Source organism: Oncorhynchus clarkii, chromosome 23, assembly GCF_045791955.1.
Source record: "Oncorhynchus clarkii lewisi isolate Uvic-CL-2024 chromosome 23, UVic_Ocla_1.0, whole genome shotgun sequence".
In the NCBI taxonomy this organism is placed as follows: domain Eukaryota; kingdom Metazoa; phylum Chordata; class Actinopteri; order Salmoniformes; family Salmonidae; genus Oncorhynchus; species Oncorhynchus clarkii.
This window is the reverse complement of record NC_092169.1, coordinates 7,784,287-7,801,675: the sequence shown is the minus strand read 5'-3', so window position 1 is coordinate 7,801,675 and position 17,389 is coordinate 7,784,287. Positions and strand designations below refer to the sequence as shown.

Here is a 17,389-nt window from a genome sequence, read left to right as displayed (position 1 = left end):
TGTGTGTGTCTCTGCGTGTGTGTGTGTCTCTGCGTGTGTGTGTGTCTCTGCGTGTGTGTGTGTGTGTCTGCGTGTGTGTGTCTCTGCGTGTGTGTGTGTGTGTCTGCGTGTCTCTGCGTGTGTGTGTGTGTGTCTGCTTGTGTGTGTCTCTCTGTGTGTGTGTGTGCGTCTGCGTGTGTGTGTCTCTGTGTATGTGTGTGTGTGTGTGTGTGTCTGTGTGTGTGTGGGTCTGTCTCTGTGTGTGTGTGTGTGTGTGTGTGTGTGTGTGTGTGTGTGTGTGTGTGTGTGTGTGTGTGTGTGTTGGTCCTGTGGGATAGTAGGGAGTTGACAAGCATACAGAGGTCCTATTTCATCCACCCCAAAATGAAAGGAAGCAGCTGTCTTAACAGAGAATGACATGGATGAACCACAAAGGAGTTAGTCTGTTGACAGGGCTTTACATCTTACCTTAAAACAGTTTTTTGTCGAGTCAAATTGCTGTGTCACAGGCCTTCCGAGTGGCGTAGCGGTCTAAGGCACTGCATCGCAGTGTTGCGGCGTCATTACCGGTCGGGAGTCCCATAGGGCGGCGCACAATTGGCCCAGCGTTGTCCTAGTTAGGGGAAGAGTTTGGCCGGGGGCGGGTTGCTTGGCTCATCGCGCTATAGCGACTCCTTGTGACGCAGGCTGACTACGGTCATCAGTTGAACGGTGTTTCCTCCGACACATTGGTACAGCTGGCTTCCGGGTTAAGAGAGCGGGTGTTAAGATGTGCAGTTTGGTGGGTCAGGTTTCGGAGGACACATGACTTGACCTTCGCCTCTCCCGAGCCCGTTGGGGAGTTGCAGAGACGAGACAAGATCAGAATCCCGAAATTGGGGCAAAAAACGAACTAACTGTTTTACAAACAGATCTCATTACTGTATTACTATTATTATTTTTTTAATTATACCGATGTCACAAATGTATCATTTGTACAGTTTATTTTTAATTTTTTTATTTAACAGTTTGTGACATTCGACTGTGTAAACCTAGCAGTACTTATTTATCTGAGAGTGAGGCGGATATATAGTGTTTTGCGAAAAAAAAAAACATGATTATTTGTTTCTCTGAAAAGTAACCATCAAGTGATAATTTTTTTTTTAAATGCATGTGTCACTGAACAGCCCCAGGCCATGATTAGATAGTGAAAAAAACACACCGATCTCTTTCAAAAGTTCTGTAAATGATAATAATTTACCAACATTTCTGAAAATTGATATACAGCTTTTTGGAATAAAACTGAAGCAAAGTGAACCTCTCCACTTTAACGAGTTGTGTTGAGCAGCACAGCAACAGAGAACTACGCCCTTGACGCTCAGATCATTTCCTGGGGAAACGTACACCACACTGTCTGCATTAACATACCTGCATAATCACCACCCAAGAGACACAGCAACATTACACATACCTTACACAAAATACTGACAATTAAGTTATGAAAAATAGAGGATATGGAGAAGAATATGGAGAGAAAGAGAGAGAAACATAGAAAGAGAGAAAAGGGTGGAAGCAGAAAGCAAGGAAGACAGTGATTTGTAACGCCTTGTATGATAATACCATGACAAAACGCTCAACACAGCAGGGGTTACCATGTGACAGCCAAATTCCCATTTACTTAGATGCCTGTCCTCCCTCTCACCCGTCGCCAGTAATTTACCATATGAGCTCTGCCCCACTGACTACTGTTCGGTAGCAGCCTCCTCTCTGCACCAATAGACACCGCCTGTTGACTTGGACAATCTCTCTGTGCTGCTTTAATACCCCTTACAGACCAGCGCAAACCATTACAGAGGGCGAGATGGATGATGAAAGACATGGATGGATGATGAAAAACATGGATGGATGAAGAGATGAATGAAGAGATGGATATAGGAAATTGGTCGGTCGGTTGTGAAAGATTGTGACACACAAGCAATTGTGGAGCGTTCCATAATATTTTATGAAGCACTCAGCTGTGATATGAATAGTTAACTGAGAGAGCCTGAGGAGGAACACAGCTTGGCCACCTCTGTGGGCTGCAGGCAGCTGGGCTGAGCTCCCACAGAGGTAGGTGGAACAGAGATAGGAACACCATAGACGGAGAGCAGAGGAGCAGAGGAGCGATAGATAGAGCGAGAGAGAGAGAGAGAGAGAGTGAGAGAGAGAGAAACCTGATAAATAAAATGGAGGATGAGCGAAGAATACAGGCAGGCAGATGGAAAATGATCTGCCATGGGGTGACATGATACGTAACAGAATGAGAGAGAGAGAGACTGTAATAAACACAGAGACATGGAGGGAGGGAGAGATGAAAACAAGGGAGTAGGAGGTGATGCTGTTCACAGGAGCGAGGCAGAGAGTGGAAGGACAAGAGGAAGGAGAGCGAGTGGGAGGTAAAACATGTTGGCTCTCTCTCTCTGATCTATACAATATGGCTCTGTTCACACAACAGCTCAGAGGTGGTCAACAGACCAGAAACCCCCTAGAGTCAGAAACCCCTTCCACTATAACAGGAAGGAAATATATCATGCTGGATCATGCCTGTAAACACACACTATCTGCGGCACAGAAGGTTGGTGGCATCTTAATTGGGGAGGACGGTCTAGTGGTAATGGCTGGAGCAGAATCAGTGGAATGGTATCAAACACATGGATTTCATGTGTTTGAGTCCATTCCATTTGCTCTGTTCCGGCCATTATTATGTACCGTCCTCCCCTCAGCAGTGGAGGCTGTTGTTATGTCTCTCTGACACCCTTTAGGACATGCCTCTCTCAATATCATCTGATCAGTCGTGCAAGTTACTCTGACGTCAACAATACACTATCTGGAAAACCCGGAAACCGATTCATGGATATCAAGAGATCATGTGCTCAAAAAGAGGTCATGCAGCTGAAACAAGGGTCCCACTGTACGCATGTGGTTGTATGCACATGGTTCGACACATCTATATCGTTTCTACAGTATGTTTTAACTAACTCAACACACCTTGAGCAGTTCCTTGGGAAAATCCTTTCCGTTGTTTAGCCCTTCCAGGTTGCCGATGAACTGCAGGACGGACATTTTCTTGCCGATATTCTGAGGGAGAGAGAAAGGGGCACCTTCACTCGCACTGTCTCCTTAAGGGCCCCTCTAGGAAAAACCACCGCTGTATATGTTATAGGGTATATATCACATTGTTTTAATGGTCTTTCTTTTCGACTAGAGAACTTTAAGCTCTTTACCCACATTTCAACATGAGCCCTCCACAGCTCTCTAGCCCCTGGCTCCCCCACAGGTACTCACATGGCCATGCAGGTCTGTGTTGAGCAGCATCAGGGCACAGGTCAGGGTGTGGACACTGTCTGGAGCAGGGAGAAAGAGAGATGTTTTAGTGAGTTCTCGTGCAGTATCAGTGAAAGAGTCCTGTCCTCCCCCCCCCCCCCCCCCCCCCCCAATGGCTCCTACTGGTAATGTGTCTGCTACGTTGACACCTTGGAACGGACACTCGTCCCCATCTTACCTTCAGAAGGTATTGCATTGGGGTTGCATTGTAGATATCTCCTAGAGAAGTGGGCCAGCACTCGCTCTCTCTCCTGTGTCTCTCCCATGAGGGCAAACTCCCTCAGGAAGGCTCTGCGGATGCCATACAGCTTTGTGAGTGTTCAATATTAATTGGGGGGGGGGGGATGACTAGGTCATTGTGCTACATTTTTAACCATTTCCACTGGAAGATATCTTACCTTAGCGCTTGGTCAATAGTAAGGCCTGAAAAGTTGAAGTAACTGAGGTATTCTTCTCCCACCATCCGACTGAATTCATTACTGCAAAAAGACACACACACACACACACACACACACACACACACACACACACACACACACACACACACACACACACACTTACTGTGCATGAAAGGTAAACAAAAGACAAAGGCAGAGAAAAGTGAACAGGTACCTGGCCTATGTACAACCGGTCCCAAATCACTACCTATCCTTATCTTGGCCCTAACCCCTCAATGATAGCATATCTGAGGGGTCTGGATAGTTATATGCAATATAATGGTAAAGATTCCGCTTCCACCTAATAGATCTGCAAACATTGAATGGTAAGGACCCAAGGGAGGGCTATAGCTCGAATTGGGACCAGCTGGTACTGCTCCAGTATACTCACTTCTTGCTCAGGTGCCTGGCCACGTCAGACTTCCTGAAGCCGTCCAGGTTGAAGAGGCGTTTGGCTAGGCGCTTAGCAGCCTGCAGGTCAGCCTTGTTGCCGTTGGCCAGGGCCTCGGTGCTGCCCAGGGCTAAGCGCTCGCCCACGTCCTGCTGTGGGAGCGGGTCTGGAGCCCAGTGGCCTGGCTTCTCCCTGACAGACGACAAGAAGAGAGATGATGCTGTTATAGCACTATTATAACAGGTAGCTGGGTAACAAACTAGTAGACCAGAAATGTTAGGTTCTGTTTCAAATGTAACTGTATTACATTTCACCAACTGAATAAGGAAGAACAAGAACAGGGCAACAGTAAAATCATACTGTTGTCAAACTTGGCACACAGTAAAGCAGATGGTTGTCACTGGAAGGTGCCATATTTATATTAAAAACAAAAGAAACTGTTTTAAGTGAGAAGTAGGCATTGGTCTGAAGCCAAAAAAGAAAGGAAATTCACATGAGCACCACAATGCCTACCTTACACATGCTCTACCAAGGTTTTCCATCACACAGCTTTGACCTACAGGGCCTTCAGAAAGTATTCACGCCCCTTAATAACTTTTTCTACGTTATATTGTGTTACAACCAGAATTTGAAATTGATTAAATTTAAATTTTGTGTCACTGGCCTACACACACACACAACACCCCATAATGTCAAGGTGGAATTGTTTGGTGGCTGCATCATGTTATGGATATGCTTGTCATCGGCAAGGACTGGGGAGTTTTTCTATGATAAAAATAAATGGAATAGAGTTAAGCACAGGCAAAATCCTAGATGAAAACCTGGTTCAGTCTGCTTTCCAACAGACATTGGGAGAAAAATTCACCTTTCTGCAGGAAACAAGGCCAAATATACACTGGAATTACTTACCAGTGTTCCTGAGTGGCCTAGTTACAGTTTTGACTTTAAAAAAAAATTGGCTTGAAAATCTATGGCAAGACTTGAAAATGGCTGTCTTGCAATGATCAAAAACCAACTTGACAGAGCTTTAAGAATTTTTAAATGAATAATGTCCAAATATTGTACAATCCTGGTGTGCAAAGCTATTAGTCTTACCCAGAAAGACTAACAGCTGTGATCGCTGCCAAAGGTGATTCTAACATGTGTGTGAATACTTATGTAAATGAGATATTTCTGTATTTAATTTTCAATAAATTAGAAAAAATGTCTAAACATGTTTTTACTTTGTCATTATGGGGTATTGTGTGTAGATGGGTGAGAAAAAAATATTTATATATATTTTGAATTCAGGCTGTAACAACAAAACATGGAATAAGTTAAGTTAAGGGGTATGAATACCTTCTGAAGGCACTGTACTACAGTAGCTATGTTGGTCTATTGTACGTTAAACGTGTTGGCAGGTAGCTTAGGATTCAAACCTTCTCAAACTGCCTAATTCATACTCTTCGTGGAGATGCTCCCACAATAACTTGGTTTGTACTGCATACAAGGTAAAGTATTGGATTCTTCACACACACTATACAAAGACATTATCCACTGCTTTTATACTTACAAGACCATCAGGCTTGATTGAGTGAGCTGTTGTCTTAGTAATGTGGTGCCTGTCTGTATTTCTTAATTTATTTCGTAACATATTTTTGGGTTCAGTAGGTGCCCAACATAACTACAGGTGGTGGTGTTAATTTTTTTATTTCACCTTTATTTAACCAGGTAGGCTAGTTGAGAACAAGTTCTCATTTGCAACTGCGGCCTGGCGAAGATAAAGCATAGCAATTCAACACATACAACAACACAGAGTTACACATGGAATAAACAAAACATATAGTCAATAATACAGTAGAAAAATAAGTCTATATACAATGTGAGCAAATGAGGTGAGATAAGGGAGGTAGAGGCAAAATAAAATAACATGGTGGCGAGGGAAATACAATATAGCAAGTAAAACACTGGAATGGTAGATTTGGAAGAATGTGCAAAGTAGAAATAGAAATAATGGGGTGCAAAGGAGCAAAATAAATAAATAAATACAGTAGGGGAGAGGTAGTTGTTTGGGCTAAATTATAGATGGGCTATGTACACGTGCAGTAATCTGTGAGCTGCTCTGACAGCTGGTGCTTAAAGCTTGTGAGGGAGATAAGTGTTTCCAGCTTCAGAGATTTTTGCAGTTCGTTCCAGTCATTTGGAAGCAGAGAACTGGAAGGAAAGACGACCAAAGGAGGAATTGGCTTTGGGGGTGACCAGTGAGATATACCTGCTGGAGCGCATGCTACGAGTGGGTGCTACTATGGTGACCAGTGGGATAAGGCGAGGCTTTACCTAGCAGAGACTTGTGGATAACCTGTAACCAGTGGGTTTGGCGACGAGTATGAAGCGAGGGCCAACCAACGAGAGTGTACAGGTCGCAATGGTAGGTAGTGTATGGGGCTTTGGCGACAAAATGGATGGAACTGTGATAGACTGCATACAGTTTGTTGAGTAGAGTTTTGGAGGCTATTTTATAGATGACATCACCGAAGTCGAGGATCGGTAGGATGGTCAGTTTTACGAGGGTATGTTTGGCAGCATGAGTGAAGGATGCTTTGTTGCGATAAAGGAAGCCGATTCTAGATTTAATTTTGGATTGTAGATGCTTAATGTGAGTCTGGAAGGAGAGTTTACAATCTAACCAGACACCTAGGTATATGTAGTTGTCCACGTATTCCAAGTCAGAGCCATCCAGAGTAGTGATTATGGACGGCCGAGCAGGTGCAGGCAGTGATCGGTTGAATAGCATGCATTTAGTTTTACTTGCGTTTAAGAGCAGTTGAAGGCCACAGAAGGAGAGTTGTATGGCATTGAAGCTCGCCTGGAGGTTACTTAACGCAGTGTCCAAAGAGGGGCCAGAAGTATACAGAATGGTGTCGTCTGCATAGAGGTGTATCAGAGAATCAACAGCAGCAAGAGTAACATTTATTGATGTATACAGAGAAGAGAGTTAGCCCGAGGATTGAACCTTGCGGCACCCCCATAGAGACTGCCAGAGGTCCGGACAACAGGCTCTCCGATTTGACACACTGAACTCTATCAGAGAAGTAGTTGGTAAACCAGGCGAGGCAATCATTTGAGAAACCAAGGCTGTGGATTTATCGGTGGTGACAGTGTTTCCTAACCTCAGAGCAGTGGGCAGCTGGGAGGAGGTGCTCTTATTCTCCATGAACTTTACAGTGTCCCAGAACTTTTTTGAGTTAGTACTACAGGATGCAAATTTCTGTTTGAAAAAGCTAGCCTTAGCTTTCCTAACTGCCTGTGTATATTTGTTCATAACTTCCCTGAAAGGTTCCATATCACGGGGGCTATTCGATGCTAATGCAGAACGCCACAGGATGTTTTTGTGCTGGTCAAGGGCAGACAGGTCTGGAGTGAACCAAGGACTATATCTATTCCTAGTTCTACATTTTTTGAATGGGGCATGCTTATTTAAGATCGTGAGGAAGGCACTTTTAAAGAATAGCCAGGCATCATCTACTGACGGGATGGGGTCAATGTCATTCCAGGATACCCCGGTCAGGTCGATTAGAAAGGCCTGCTCACAGAAGTGTTTTAGGGAGCGTTTGACAGTGATGAGGGGTGGTCGTTTGGTCGCAGACCCATTACGGATGCTGTCAATGAGGCAGTGATTGCTGAGATCTTGATTGAAAACAGCAGAGGTGTATTTGGAGGGCGAGTTAGTTAGGATGACATCTATGAGGGTGCCCGTGTTTACGGATTTGGAGTTGTACCTGGTTCATTGATCATTTGTGTGAGATTGAGGGCATCAAGCTTAGATTATAGGATGGTGTTAAGGTGTTAAGCATGTCCCAGTTTAGGTCACCTAGTAGCACGAGCTCTGAAGATAGATGGGGGGGCAATCAATTCACATATGGTATCGAGGGCACAGCTGGGGGCAGAGGGAGGTCTATAGCAAGCGGCAACGGTGAGATACTTGTTTCTGAAAAGGTACATTTTTTGAAGTAGAAACTCGAATTGTTTGGGTACAGACTTGGATAGTACTACAGAACTCTGCAGGCTATCTTTGCAGTAGATTGCAACACCACCCCCTTTGGCAGTTCTATCTTGGTGGAAAATGTTATAGTTAGCGATGGCGATTTCAGGGCTTTTGGTGGTTTTCCTAAGCCAGGATTCAGACACGGCTAAGACATCCGGGTTGGCAGAGTGTGCTAAAGCAGTGAGTAAAACAAACTTAGGGAGTAGGCTTCTAATGTTAACATGCATGAAACCAAGGCTTTTACAGTTACAGAAGTCAACAAATGAGAGCACCTGGGGAGTGGGAGTGGGGCTAGGCACTGCAGGACCTGGATTAACCTCTACATCACCAGAGGAACAGAGGAGAAGTAGGATAAGGGTACGGCTAAAAGCTATACGAACTGGCCGTCTAGCACGTTCGGAACAGAGAGTAAAAGGAGCAGGTTTCTGGGTTCGATAGCATAGATTTAAGACATAATGTACAGACAAGGGTAAGGTAGGATGTGAGTACATTGGAGGTAAACCTAGGCATTGAGTAATGATGAGAGAGACAGTCTCTAGAGACGCTTAAACCAGGTGATGTCATCGCATATGTAGGAGGTGGAACAACGTGGTTGGTTAAGGCACCTTGAGCAGGGCTAGAGGCTCTACAGTGAAATGAGACAGTAATCACTAACCAGGACAGTAATGGACGAGGCATATTGATATTAGAGAGAGGCATGCGTAGCCAAGTGAACATATGGGTCCAGTGAGTGGTTGGGCTGACTGGGGACAGGCGATTCAGACAGTTAGCAGGCCGATGCTAACAAGCTAACAGTTAGTAAGTTGGGGCTTAACAAGCTAGCAGTTAGCAGACCGGGGCTGGCAAGATAGCAGTTAGCAGACCAGGGCTGGCAAGCTAGCAGTTAGCAAGCGGTGTGTTGGACACAGTCACTTACATTAGAGGTCTATCGAGTCCGTCTGCATTTCGGATTTCTGTAACTCTAGCTTAGCTGTGTAATATTGACATGTGCTAAGAAACATGTTTTTTGCAAACAAGGTTCTGTTTTTATCAATTGCTAAACATGACCATAGTACTCTATTTCTCAACCTCAAAAAAGGTTTTTGTGCATGAATGTGCTACTACAGCTCATAACATAATATACGCATTGAAAATTATTATTCCCAACAGTAGACCTTTATTAATAAAGTGACAAAAGTGAAAATGTTGGTGCTTTTTGGGTTGTCTCTAAAATTATTATCTATTTATTGTACTTCTGAAATGGAAATGTGCCAGAGAATTTCTGGAATAAAGTTAATGCAGTACTTTACTATAAGCTCTTTACTGCTAGAGTATCTGTGTGCAAAGATATGGGTCATGTAAGGACAAGATACATCTCCATAATAGAATAAATCTCTATAAAAGAGAGATGTTTCAAAAGGTTAAACATTTCCATTTACAAGTAGAGTAAGTAGACCTCTACTTACTAGTAGAGGTACATACATGCATTGCAGACATGCCCATGCATTTACAGTGGGTGATTCCCCATCCAAATAAATTGAAGTAATCTGCCCACCTCGATCTAACAGAATGGTCACTTGGTTAGTGGTCCACCATGCTTTAAATCAAGAGTTTCTCCTCAAACACAGGACTCCTCTCAAACCTCCACAGTAAGGTAGCAACCGATCTCAGGACATAGAACACCCCCATCCATGTGCTGTGTTTGGTTCATTCCACCGGCCCTTTGAGTTACCCCCTCTAACAGGATGATCCACACAATTGAGGCGAGTGGGGATAGGAGAAGGGGGCTGAGTTTATTTGTTCTTAAAACGTTGGTTGTAAAGTTGGTTGTAAAGTATAAAAATTGTCAAGCCAACATCTTATGTCCCCAAGACCGCAGTTTCATAAACTTGTTGTGCTGCATCACGAGAACAGTCAACACACAATCCACAGATGCTGAGAAAGTGCTTCCTTCTTGCCTTTGTTGACAAGGGCTGACAGTGCTGACAATAGACAACATATCACCTCTGAGAACACACCCTGAGAACACAACTAAGATGGACATACAAAGCCCCAGTTGAAGCACTTTTTAATAGATTTTTTTTAAAAAGCTATTACATCTAGAAGATAACCAAAGTATGCTGAACAATGGGCCTTATCTGTTCTCTGATGCATTTGATCTTCAACTGAGGCTATGCAAAGTCTCCACCATAGAACAGAGCCGCAACAGGACTGATGAGCGTGTGTGGTCACTTAATAATATTCAGGCTCCAAAACTGATATCTCTCCCTTGTTGACTTTACCTTTTTCTCAGGACACAACATTCCACAGTCACTAAAGACGACACAGAATATATAGTATATATATGTATTCACCTTAAGATACCACAGCTACAAAGAAACACCGTTGTTTGGGAAGTTATTAAGTTTACTTGAAGGTGTCAAATTCCTTTCCCTGTTAAAAGATCTCAGAGATTTTACACCAGTTCTAATCTGCACTATGAATGATTGATTGAGCTCTTGACGTATCCTGAATGTACAGATGGTTCAAAGAGCCAAAACCAAAACTATTAACTTCAAGGGGTTTCACTAAACACATTTCTAAACAAAAGTATAAACCCTAATCAACAATTCAATACTGCAATCTACAGAGCGGAAATCTACAGTAAAACCTACAGTTTATTTACAGAGGCAATGAAGAGGAAATCTATGTAGCTGATTCAGTCTCAGGTCAGGAAATTGCAAGTTAGCTGAAATGATTGTAACATTCTGTAACATTCTAGAACTTCTTTGGTTGTAGGTTATTATAGTAACTGAAGAATCCCCCCCCCCCCCCCCCCCCCGCTCACTCTCTCACCCTGTAAATCAATTGAATTACCAGACACTGTATAACATTGTCCAGCCAGCTAGGAGTCACAGTAACACATGTCAAATCAATTTGTATCGGTCACATACACGTGGTTAGCAGATGTTAATGCCAGTGTAGCGAAATGCTTGTGCTTCCGACAGCGCAGTAATATCTAACAAGTAATCTAACAATTACCCAACAACTACCTATTTACACAAATCTAAAAAGGGGTGAATAAGAATATGTACATATAAATATATGGATGAGCGATGACCGAGCGGCATAGGCAGGTGCATTGATGGTATAAAATACAGTATATACATATTTAAAAAAATATATATATATTTCACCTTTATTTAACCAGGTAGGCAAGTTGAGAACAAGTTCTCATTTACAACTGCGACCTGGCCAAGATAAAACAAAGCAGTGCGACACAAACAATAACACAGCGTTACACTTGGAATAAACAAACATACAGTCAATAACACAATAGAAAAAGTCTATATAGAGTGTGTGCAAATGAGGTAAGATAAGGGATGTAAGGCAATAAATAGGCCATAGTGGCAAAATAATTACAATTTAGCAATTAAACACTGGAGTGATAGATGTGCAGAAGATGAATGTGCAAGTAGAGATACTGGGGTGCAAAGGAGCTAAACATAATAAGAAATAACCGTATGGGGATGAGGTAGTTGGATGGGATATTTACAGATGGGCTACAAGATATGAGTAATGTAAGATAAGTAAACATTATTAAAGTGCCATTGTTTAAAGTGACTAGTGATCCATTTGTTGAAGTGGCCAGTGAGTGGGTCTCCATGTAGGCAGCAGCCTCTCTGAGTTTGTCAGTCCGATGGCCTTGAGATAGAAGCTGTTTTCCCAGCTTTAATGCACCTGTACTGAACTCACCTTCTAGATGGTAACGGTGTGAACAGGCAGTGGCTCATGTGGTTGTTGTCTTTGACAATCTTCTTTGCCTTCCTGTGACGTTGGGTGCTATAGGTGCCATTGAGGGCAGGTAGTTTGCCTCCGGTGATGTGTTGTGCAGACTGCACAACCCTCTGGAGAGCCTTGCAGCTGAGGGTGAAGCAGTTGCTGTACCAGGCTGTGATACAGCCGGACAGGATTCTCTCGATTATGGATCTGTAAAAGTTAGTCAGGGTTTTGGGCGAATAGCCAATTTTCTTCAGCCTCTTGAGGTTGAAGAGGCACTGTTGCACCTTCTTCACCACACTGTCTGTGTGGATGAACCATTTCAGTTTGTCATTGATTTGTACGCCGAGGAACTTAAAAACTTTCCACCTTCTCCACTGCTGTCCCTTCGATGTGGATAGGGGGGTACTCAATCTGCTGTTTCCTGAAGTCCACGATTATCTCCTTTGTTTTGTTGAAGTTGAGTGAGAGGTTGTTTTCCTGACACCTCACTCCGAGTGCCCTCACCTCCTCCCTGTAGGCTGTCTCGTCAGTTGTTGGTAATCAAGCCCAATACTGTCGTGTCGCCTGCAAACTTGATGATTGAGTTGGAGGCGTGCATGGCCACGCAGTCGTGGATGAACAGGGAGTATAGGAGGGGGCTGAGCACGCACCCTTGTGGGGCCCCAGTGTTGAGGGTCAACGAGGTGGAGATGTTGTTTCCTTCCTCCACCACCTGGATACGGCCCGTCAGGAAGTCCAGGACCCAATTGCACAGGGCGGGGTTGAGGCCCAGGGCCTCCAGCTTGATGATGAGCTTGGCGGATACTATGGTGTTGAATGCTGAGCTGTAGTCAATGAACAGCATTCTTACATACACTTAGGTTGTAGTCATTGAAACTAGTTTTTAAACCACTCCAAAAATGTCTTGTTAACAAACTATAGTTTTGGCAAGTCGATTAGGACATCTACTTTGTGCATGACAAAAGTAATTTTTCCAACAATTGTTTACAGACAGATTTTTCACTGTATCACAATTCCAGTGGGTCAGAGGTTTACATACACGAAGTTGACTGTGCCTTTCAACAATTCCAGAAATGTATGTTATGGCTTTAGAATCTTCTGATAGGCTAATTGACATCATTTGAGTCAATTGGAAGTGTACCTGTAGATGTATTTAAAGGCATACCTTCAAACTCAGTGCCTCTTTGCTTGACATCATGGGAAAATCTAAAGAAATCAGCCAAGACCTCAGAAAAAAAATTGTAGAACTCCCCATGTCTGGTTCATCATTGGGAGCAATTTCCAAACGCCTGAAGGTACCACGTTCATCTGTACAAACAATAGTACGCAAGTATAAACACCATTGGACCACAGAGCCGTAATACCGCTCAAGAAGGAGATTAGTTCAGTCACCGAGAGATGAACGTACTTTGGTGGGAAAAGTGCAAATCAATTCCAGAACAACAGCAATGGACCTTGTGAAGATGCTGGAGGAAACAGGTACAAAAGTATCTGTAGCCACAGTAAAACGAGTCCTATATCGACATAACCTGAAAGGCCGCTCTGCAAGGAAGAAGCCACTGCTCCAAAACCGGCATAAAAAAAGCCTAACTATGGTTTGCAACTGCACATGCTGACAAAGATCGTACTTCTTGGAGAAATGTCCTTTGGTCTGATGAAACCAAAATAGAACTGTTTGGTCATAATGACCATTATGTTTGGAGGAAAAAGGGGGAGACTTGCAAGCCGAAGAACACCATCCTAACCGTGAAGCACGGGGTGGCAGCATCATGTTGTGGGGATGCTTTGCTGCAGGAGGGACTGGTGCACTTCACAAAATAGATGGCATCATGAGGTAGGAAAATTATGTGGATATATTGAAGCAACATCTCAAGACAACAGTTGGGAAGTTAAAGCTTGGTTGCAAACAGGTCTTCCAAATGGACAATGACCCCAAGCATACTTCCAAAGTTGTGGCGAAATGGTTTAAGGACAACAAAGTCAAGGTATTGGGGTGGCCCATCACAAAGCCCTGACTTTAATCCTAAAGAACATTTGAGGGCAGGACTGAAAAACTGTGTGCGAGCAAGGAGGCCTACAAACCTGACTCAGTTATACCAGATCTGTCAGGAGGAATGGGCCAAAATTCACCCAACTTATTGTGAGAAGCTTGTGGAAGGCTTGACATGTTTGACTCAAGTTAAACAATTTAAAGGCAATGCTACCAAATACTAATTGAGTGCATGTAAACTTCTGACCCACTGGGAATGTGATGAAAGAAACAAAAGCTGAAATAAATAATTCTCTATTATTAGTCTGACATTTCACATTCTTAAAATAAAGTGGTGATCCTAACTGACCTAAGACAGGGAATTTTTACTAGGATTAAATATCAGAAATCGTGAAAAACTGAGTTTAAATGTATTTGGCTAAGGTGTATGTAAACCTCCGACTTCAACTATAGGTATTATTTTTGTCCAGATGGGATAGGGTGCAGTGTGATGCAGTGTGATGGCGATTGCATCGTCTGTGGACCTGTTAGGGCGGTATGCAAACTGAAGTGGGTCTTGGGTGGCCGATAAGGTGGAGGTGATATGATCCTTGACAAGTCTCTCAAAGCACTTCATGATGACAGAAGTGAGTGCTACGGGGCCGTAGTCATTTAGTTCAGTTACCTTTGCCTTCTTGGGTACAGGAACAATGGTGGCCATCTTGAAGCATGTGGGGACAGCAGACTGGGATAGGGAGCGATTGAATATGCCCGTAAACACACCAGCCAGCTGGTCTGCGCATGCTCTGAGGACGTGGCTAGGGATGCCGTCTGGACCAGCAGCCTTGCGAGGGTTAACAATTTGAAATGTTTTACTCACTTCGGCCACGGAGAAGGAGAGGGCGCAGTTCTTGTTAGCGGGCCGCGACGATGGCTGAATTATTCTCAAAGCGGGCAAAGAAGGTGTTTAGCTTGTCGACGGCGTCAGTGACGTGACAGGTTCTTTTTGTAGTCAGTGATTTCCTGTAGACCCTGCCACATACGTCTCGTGACTGAGCCGTTGAATTGCGACTCCACTTTGTCCCGGTACTGGCATTTTGCTTGTTTGATTGCCTTGCGGAGGGAATAACTACACTGTTTATATTCAGCCATATTCACAGACCTCTTTCCATAATTAAATGCGGTGGTTCGCACTTTCAGTTTTGCACAAATGCCGCCATCCATCCACGGTTTCTGGTTAGGGTAGGTTTTAATAGTCACAGTGGGTACAACAGCTCCAATGCATTTCCTTATAAATTCACTCACAGAGTCAGCGTATATGTCAATGTTATTCACTGAGGCTGACCGGGAACATATCCCAGTCCACGTGATCAAAACAATCTTGAAGCGTGGATTCCGATTGGTCAGACCAGCGTTGAATGGTTCTAGTCACTGGTACACCCTGTTCGATTTTCTGCCTATAAGACAGTAGGAGCAAGTTGGCGTCGTGGTCGGATTTCCCAAGGGAGGGCGGGGGAGGGCTTTGTATGCATCGCGGAAGTTAGAGTAGCAGTGGTCGAGTGTATTACCCCCGCGCGTAGTGCAATTAATATGCTGATAGAATTTAGGTAGCCTCTCAAATTTGCTTTGTTTAAACCCCCAGCTACAATAAATGCAGCCTCAGGATATATGGTTTCCAGTTTACATAGAGTCCAGTGAAGTTCCTTTAGGGCCATGTTGGTGTCTGCTTGAGGGGGAATGTACACAGCTATGACGACAACTGACGAAAATTATCTTGGAAGGTAATATTGCCGGCATTTGATTGTGAGGAATTCTAGTTCGGGTGAGCAGAAGGACTTGAGTTCCTGTATGTTGTTATGATTACACCATGAGTCGTTAATCATGAAGCATGCACCTCCGCCCTTCCTCTTCCCAGAGAGATGTTTATCTCTGTCGGCGCGATGCATGGAGAAGCCCGGTGGCTGAACTGATTCCAACAACATATCCCATGAGAGCCATGTTTCCATGAAACAGAGAATGTTACAATCTCTGACGTCTCTCGAAGGCAACCCTTGCTCGAATTTTGTCTACCTTGTTGCCAAGAGACTGGACATTGGCGAGTAGTATACTCGGGAGCGGTGGGCGATGTGCACCTCTACGGAGTCTGACCAGAAGGCCACACCTTCTGCAGGACAGTTGTTTTGGGTCGTCTTCTGGGATTAGATCCATTGTCCTGGGTGGTGGTCAAAACAGAGGATCTGCTTCAGGAAAATCGTATTCCTGGTCGTAATGTTGGTAAGTTGACGTCGCTCTTACAGCCGGAAATAACTATTGGCTATATGTAATAAGACTTAAGATTTCCTAGGGTAACAATGTAAGACATAATACATAAAAAAACTAAATACGGCATAGTTTCCTAAGGAGTTGAAGCAAAGCGACCATCTCCGTCGGCGCCATCTTGTTCAAAATCATTTCACACTTAATTATTCAGAACGTTGGACCATTCATTACAAACAAGCACCTAATAAAGTCAGCCTCCACTTTCTTTGAGAACTTAAAGCAGAGTTTCCCAAACTCGGTCTTGAGGCCTCACAGGGGTGCACGTTTTGGTTTTTGCCCTAGCAATAAACAGCTGATTAAAATAATCAAAGCTTGATGATGAGTTGATTATTTTAAAATCAGCTGTGTAGTGCTAGATAAAAACGAAATATGCACCATTCGTGGCACCCAGGACTGAGTTTGGGAAACACTGCCTTAAAGGGATAGTTCACTCAAATTACAAAATTACACATTGGTTTCCTTACGTAGAAGGTATGACAGCAATCCATGCTTTGGTTTAGTTTCCCTAGCACTGGCAAATACTGTTTCCAAATGCTAACGGTCATGGGACTGATGTTAGCATTTTTCGCACATAACAAATCATTGTTAAGTGACTTTAGTGAGCTTCTAAATAATTTTTAGATACTTTAGGATTATTTTTTATTTATTTATTATTATTATTTATTATGTGCAAAAAAGGCTAATATCGATCCCATGACTTGAACGGGATACATGCCACAAATGCTAAAATGTTAGTATTTGGAAACAGTGCCAGGGAAACTAAACCAAAGCATGGATTGCTGTCATATCTTGGCCATAGACTGCTTACAGAGTAAGGAAACAAATATCTAATTTTGTAATTTGGGCGAACTATCCCTTTAACACTGTCTGGGTCCACACACCTCAGACAGACAGACAAACGGACCATTGGAGGTAAAGTACAGTGAAGTGAGGAACTCACCGGTATATGGCCGGGTAGGGGGCATCCAGGCACATGTCTTCCAAAGCCCCGCCCCCCCAGCAGAGCAAATAATGCGCCATATTGTCCCCAGAGCCACGGCCCTTTCACCCAACCACAGCATTCGGCAGTGATGTAACCCTGGCAGTCAACAGTCGGATCTACTGACCACAGCGATCCTCTGCCCACTGTCTAGCCACACGTTGACACCGCCCTGCTCTCAGCCTAAGCCAAGCAGGATCTTCAATGT

At 43.8% G+C, this 17,389-nt stretch overlaps 1 protein-coding gene across 2 annotated transcripts in view; it reads right to left on the bottom strand.

Moving 5' to 3' along the window:
- The window catches only part of LOC139381213 (uncharacterized), a 52,215-nt gene that overhangs the window by 20,031 nt on the left and 14,795 nt on the right, over window positions 1–17,389 (bottom strand). For both annotated transcript variants that reach the window (XM_071124662.1, XM_071124663.1), the window contains exons 5-9: window positions 4,150–4,341; window positions 3,720–3,800; window positions 3,500–3,612; window positions 3,283–3,341; window positions 2,986–3,075 (exon numbers count right to left, since the gene is read on the bottom strand). In XM_071124662.1, the coding sequence (XP_070980763.1) occupies window positions 2,986–3,075; window positions 3,283–3,341; window positions 3,500–3,612; window positions 3,720–3,800; window positions 4,150–4,341 (535 nt within the window). The remainder of the gene's footprint in view (window positions 1–2,985; window positions 3,076–3,282; window positions 3,342–3,499; window positions 3,613–3,719; window positions 3,801–4,149; window positions 4,342–17,389) is intronic.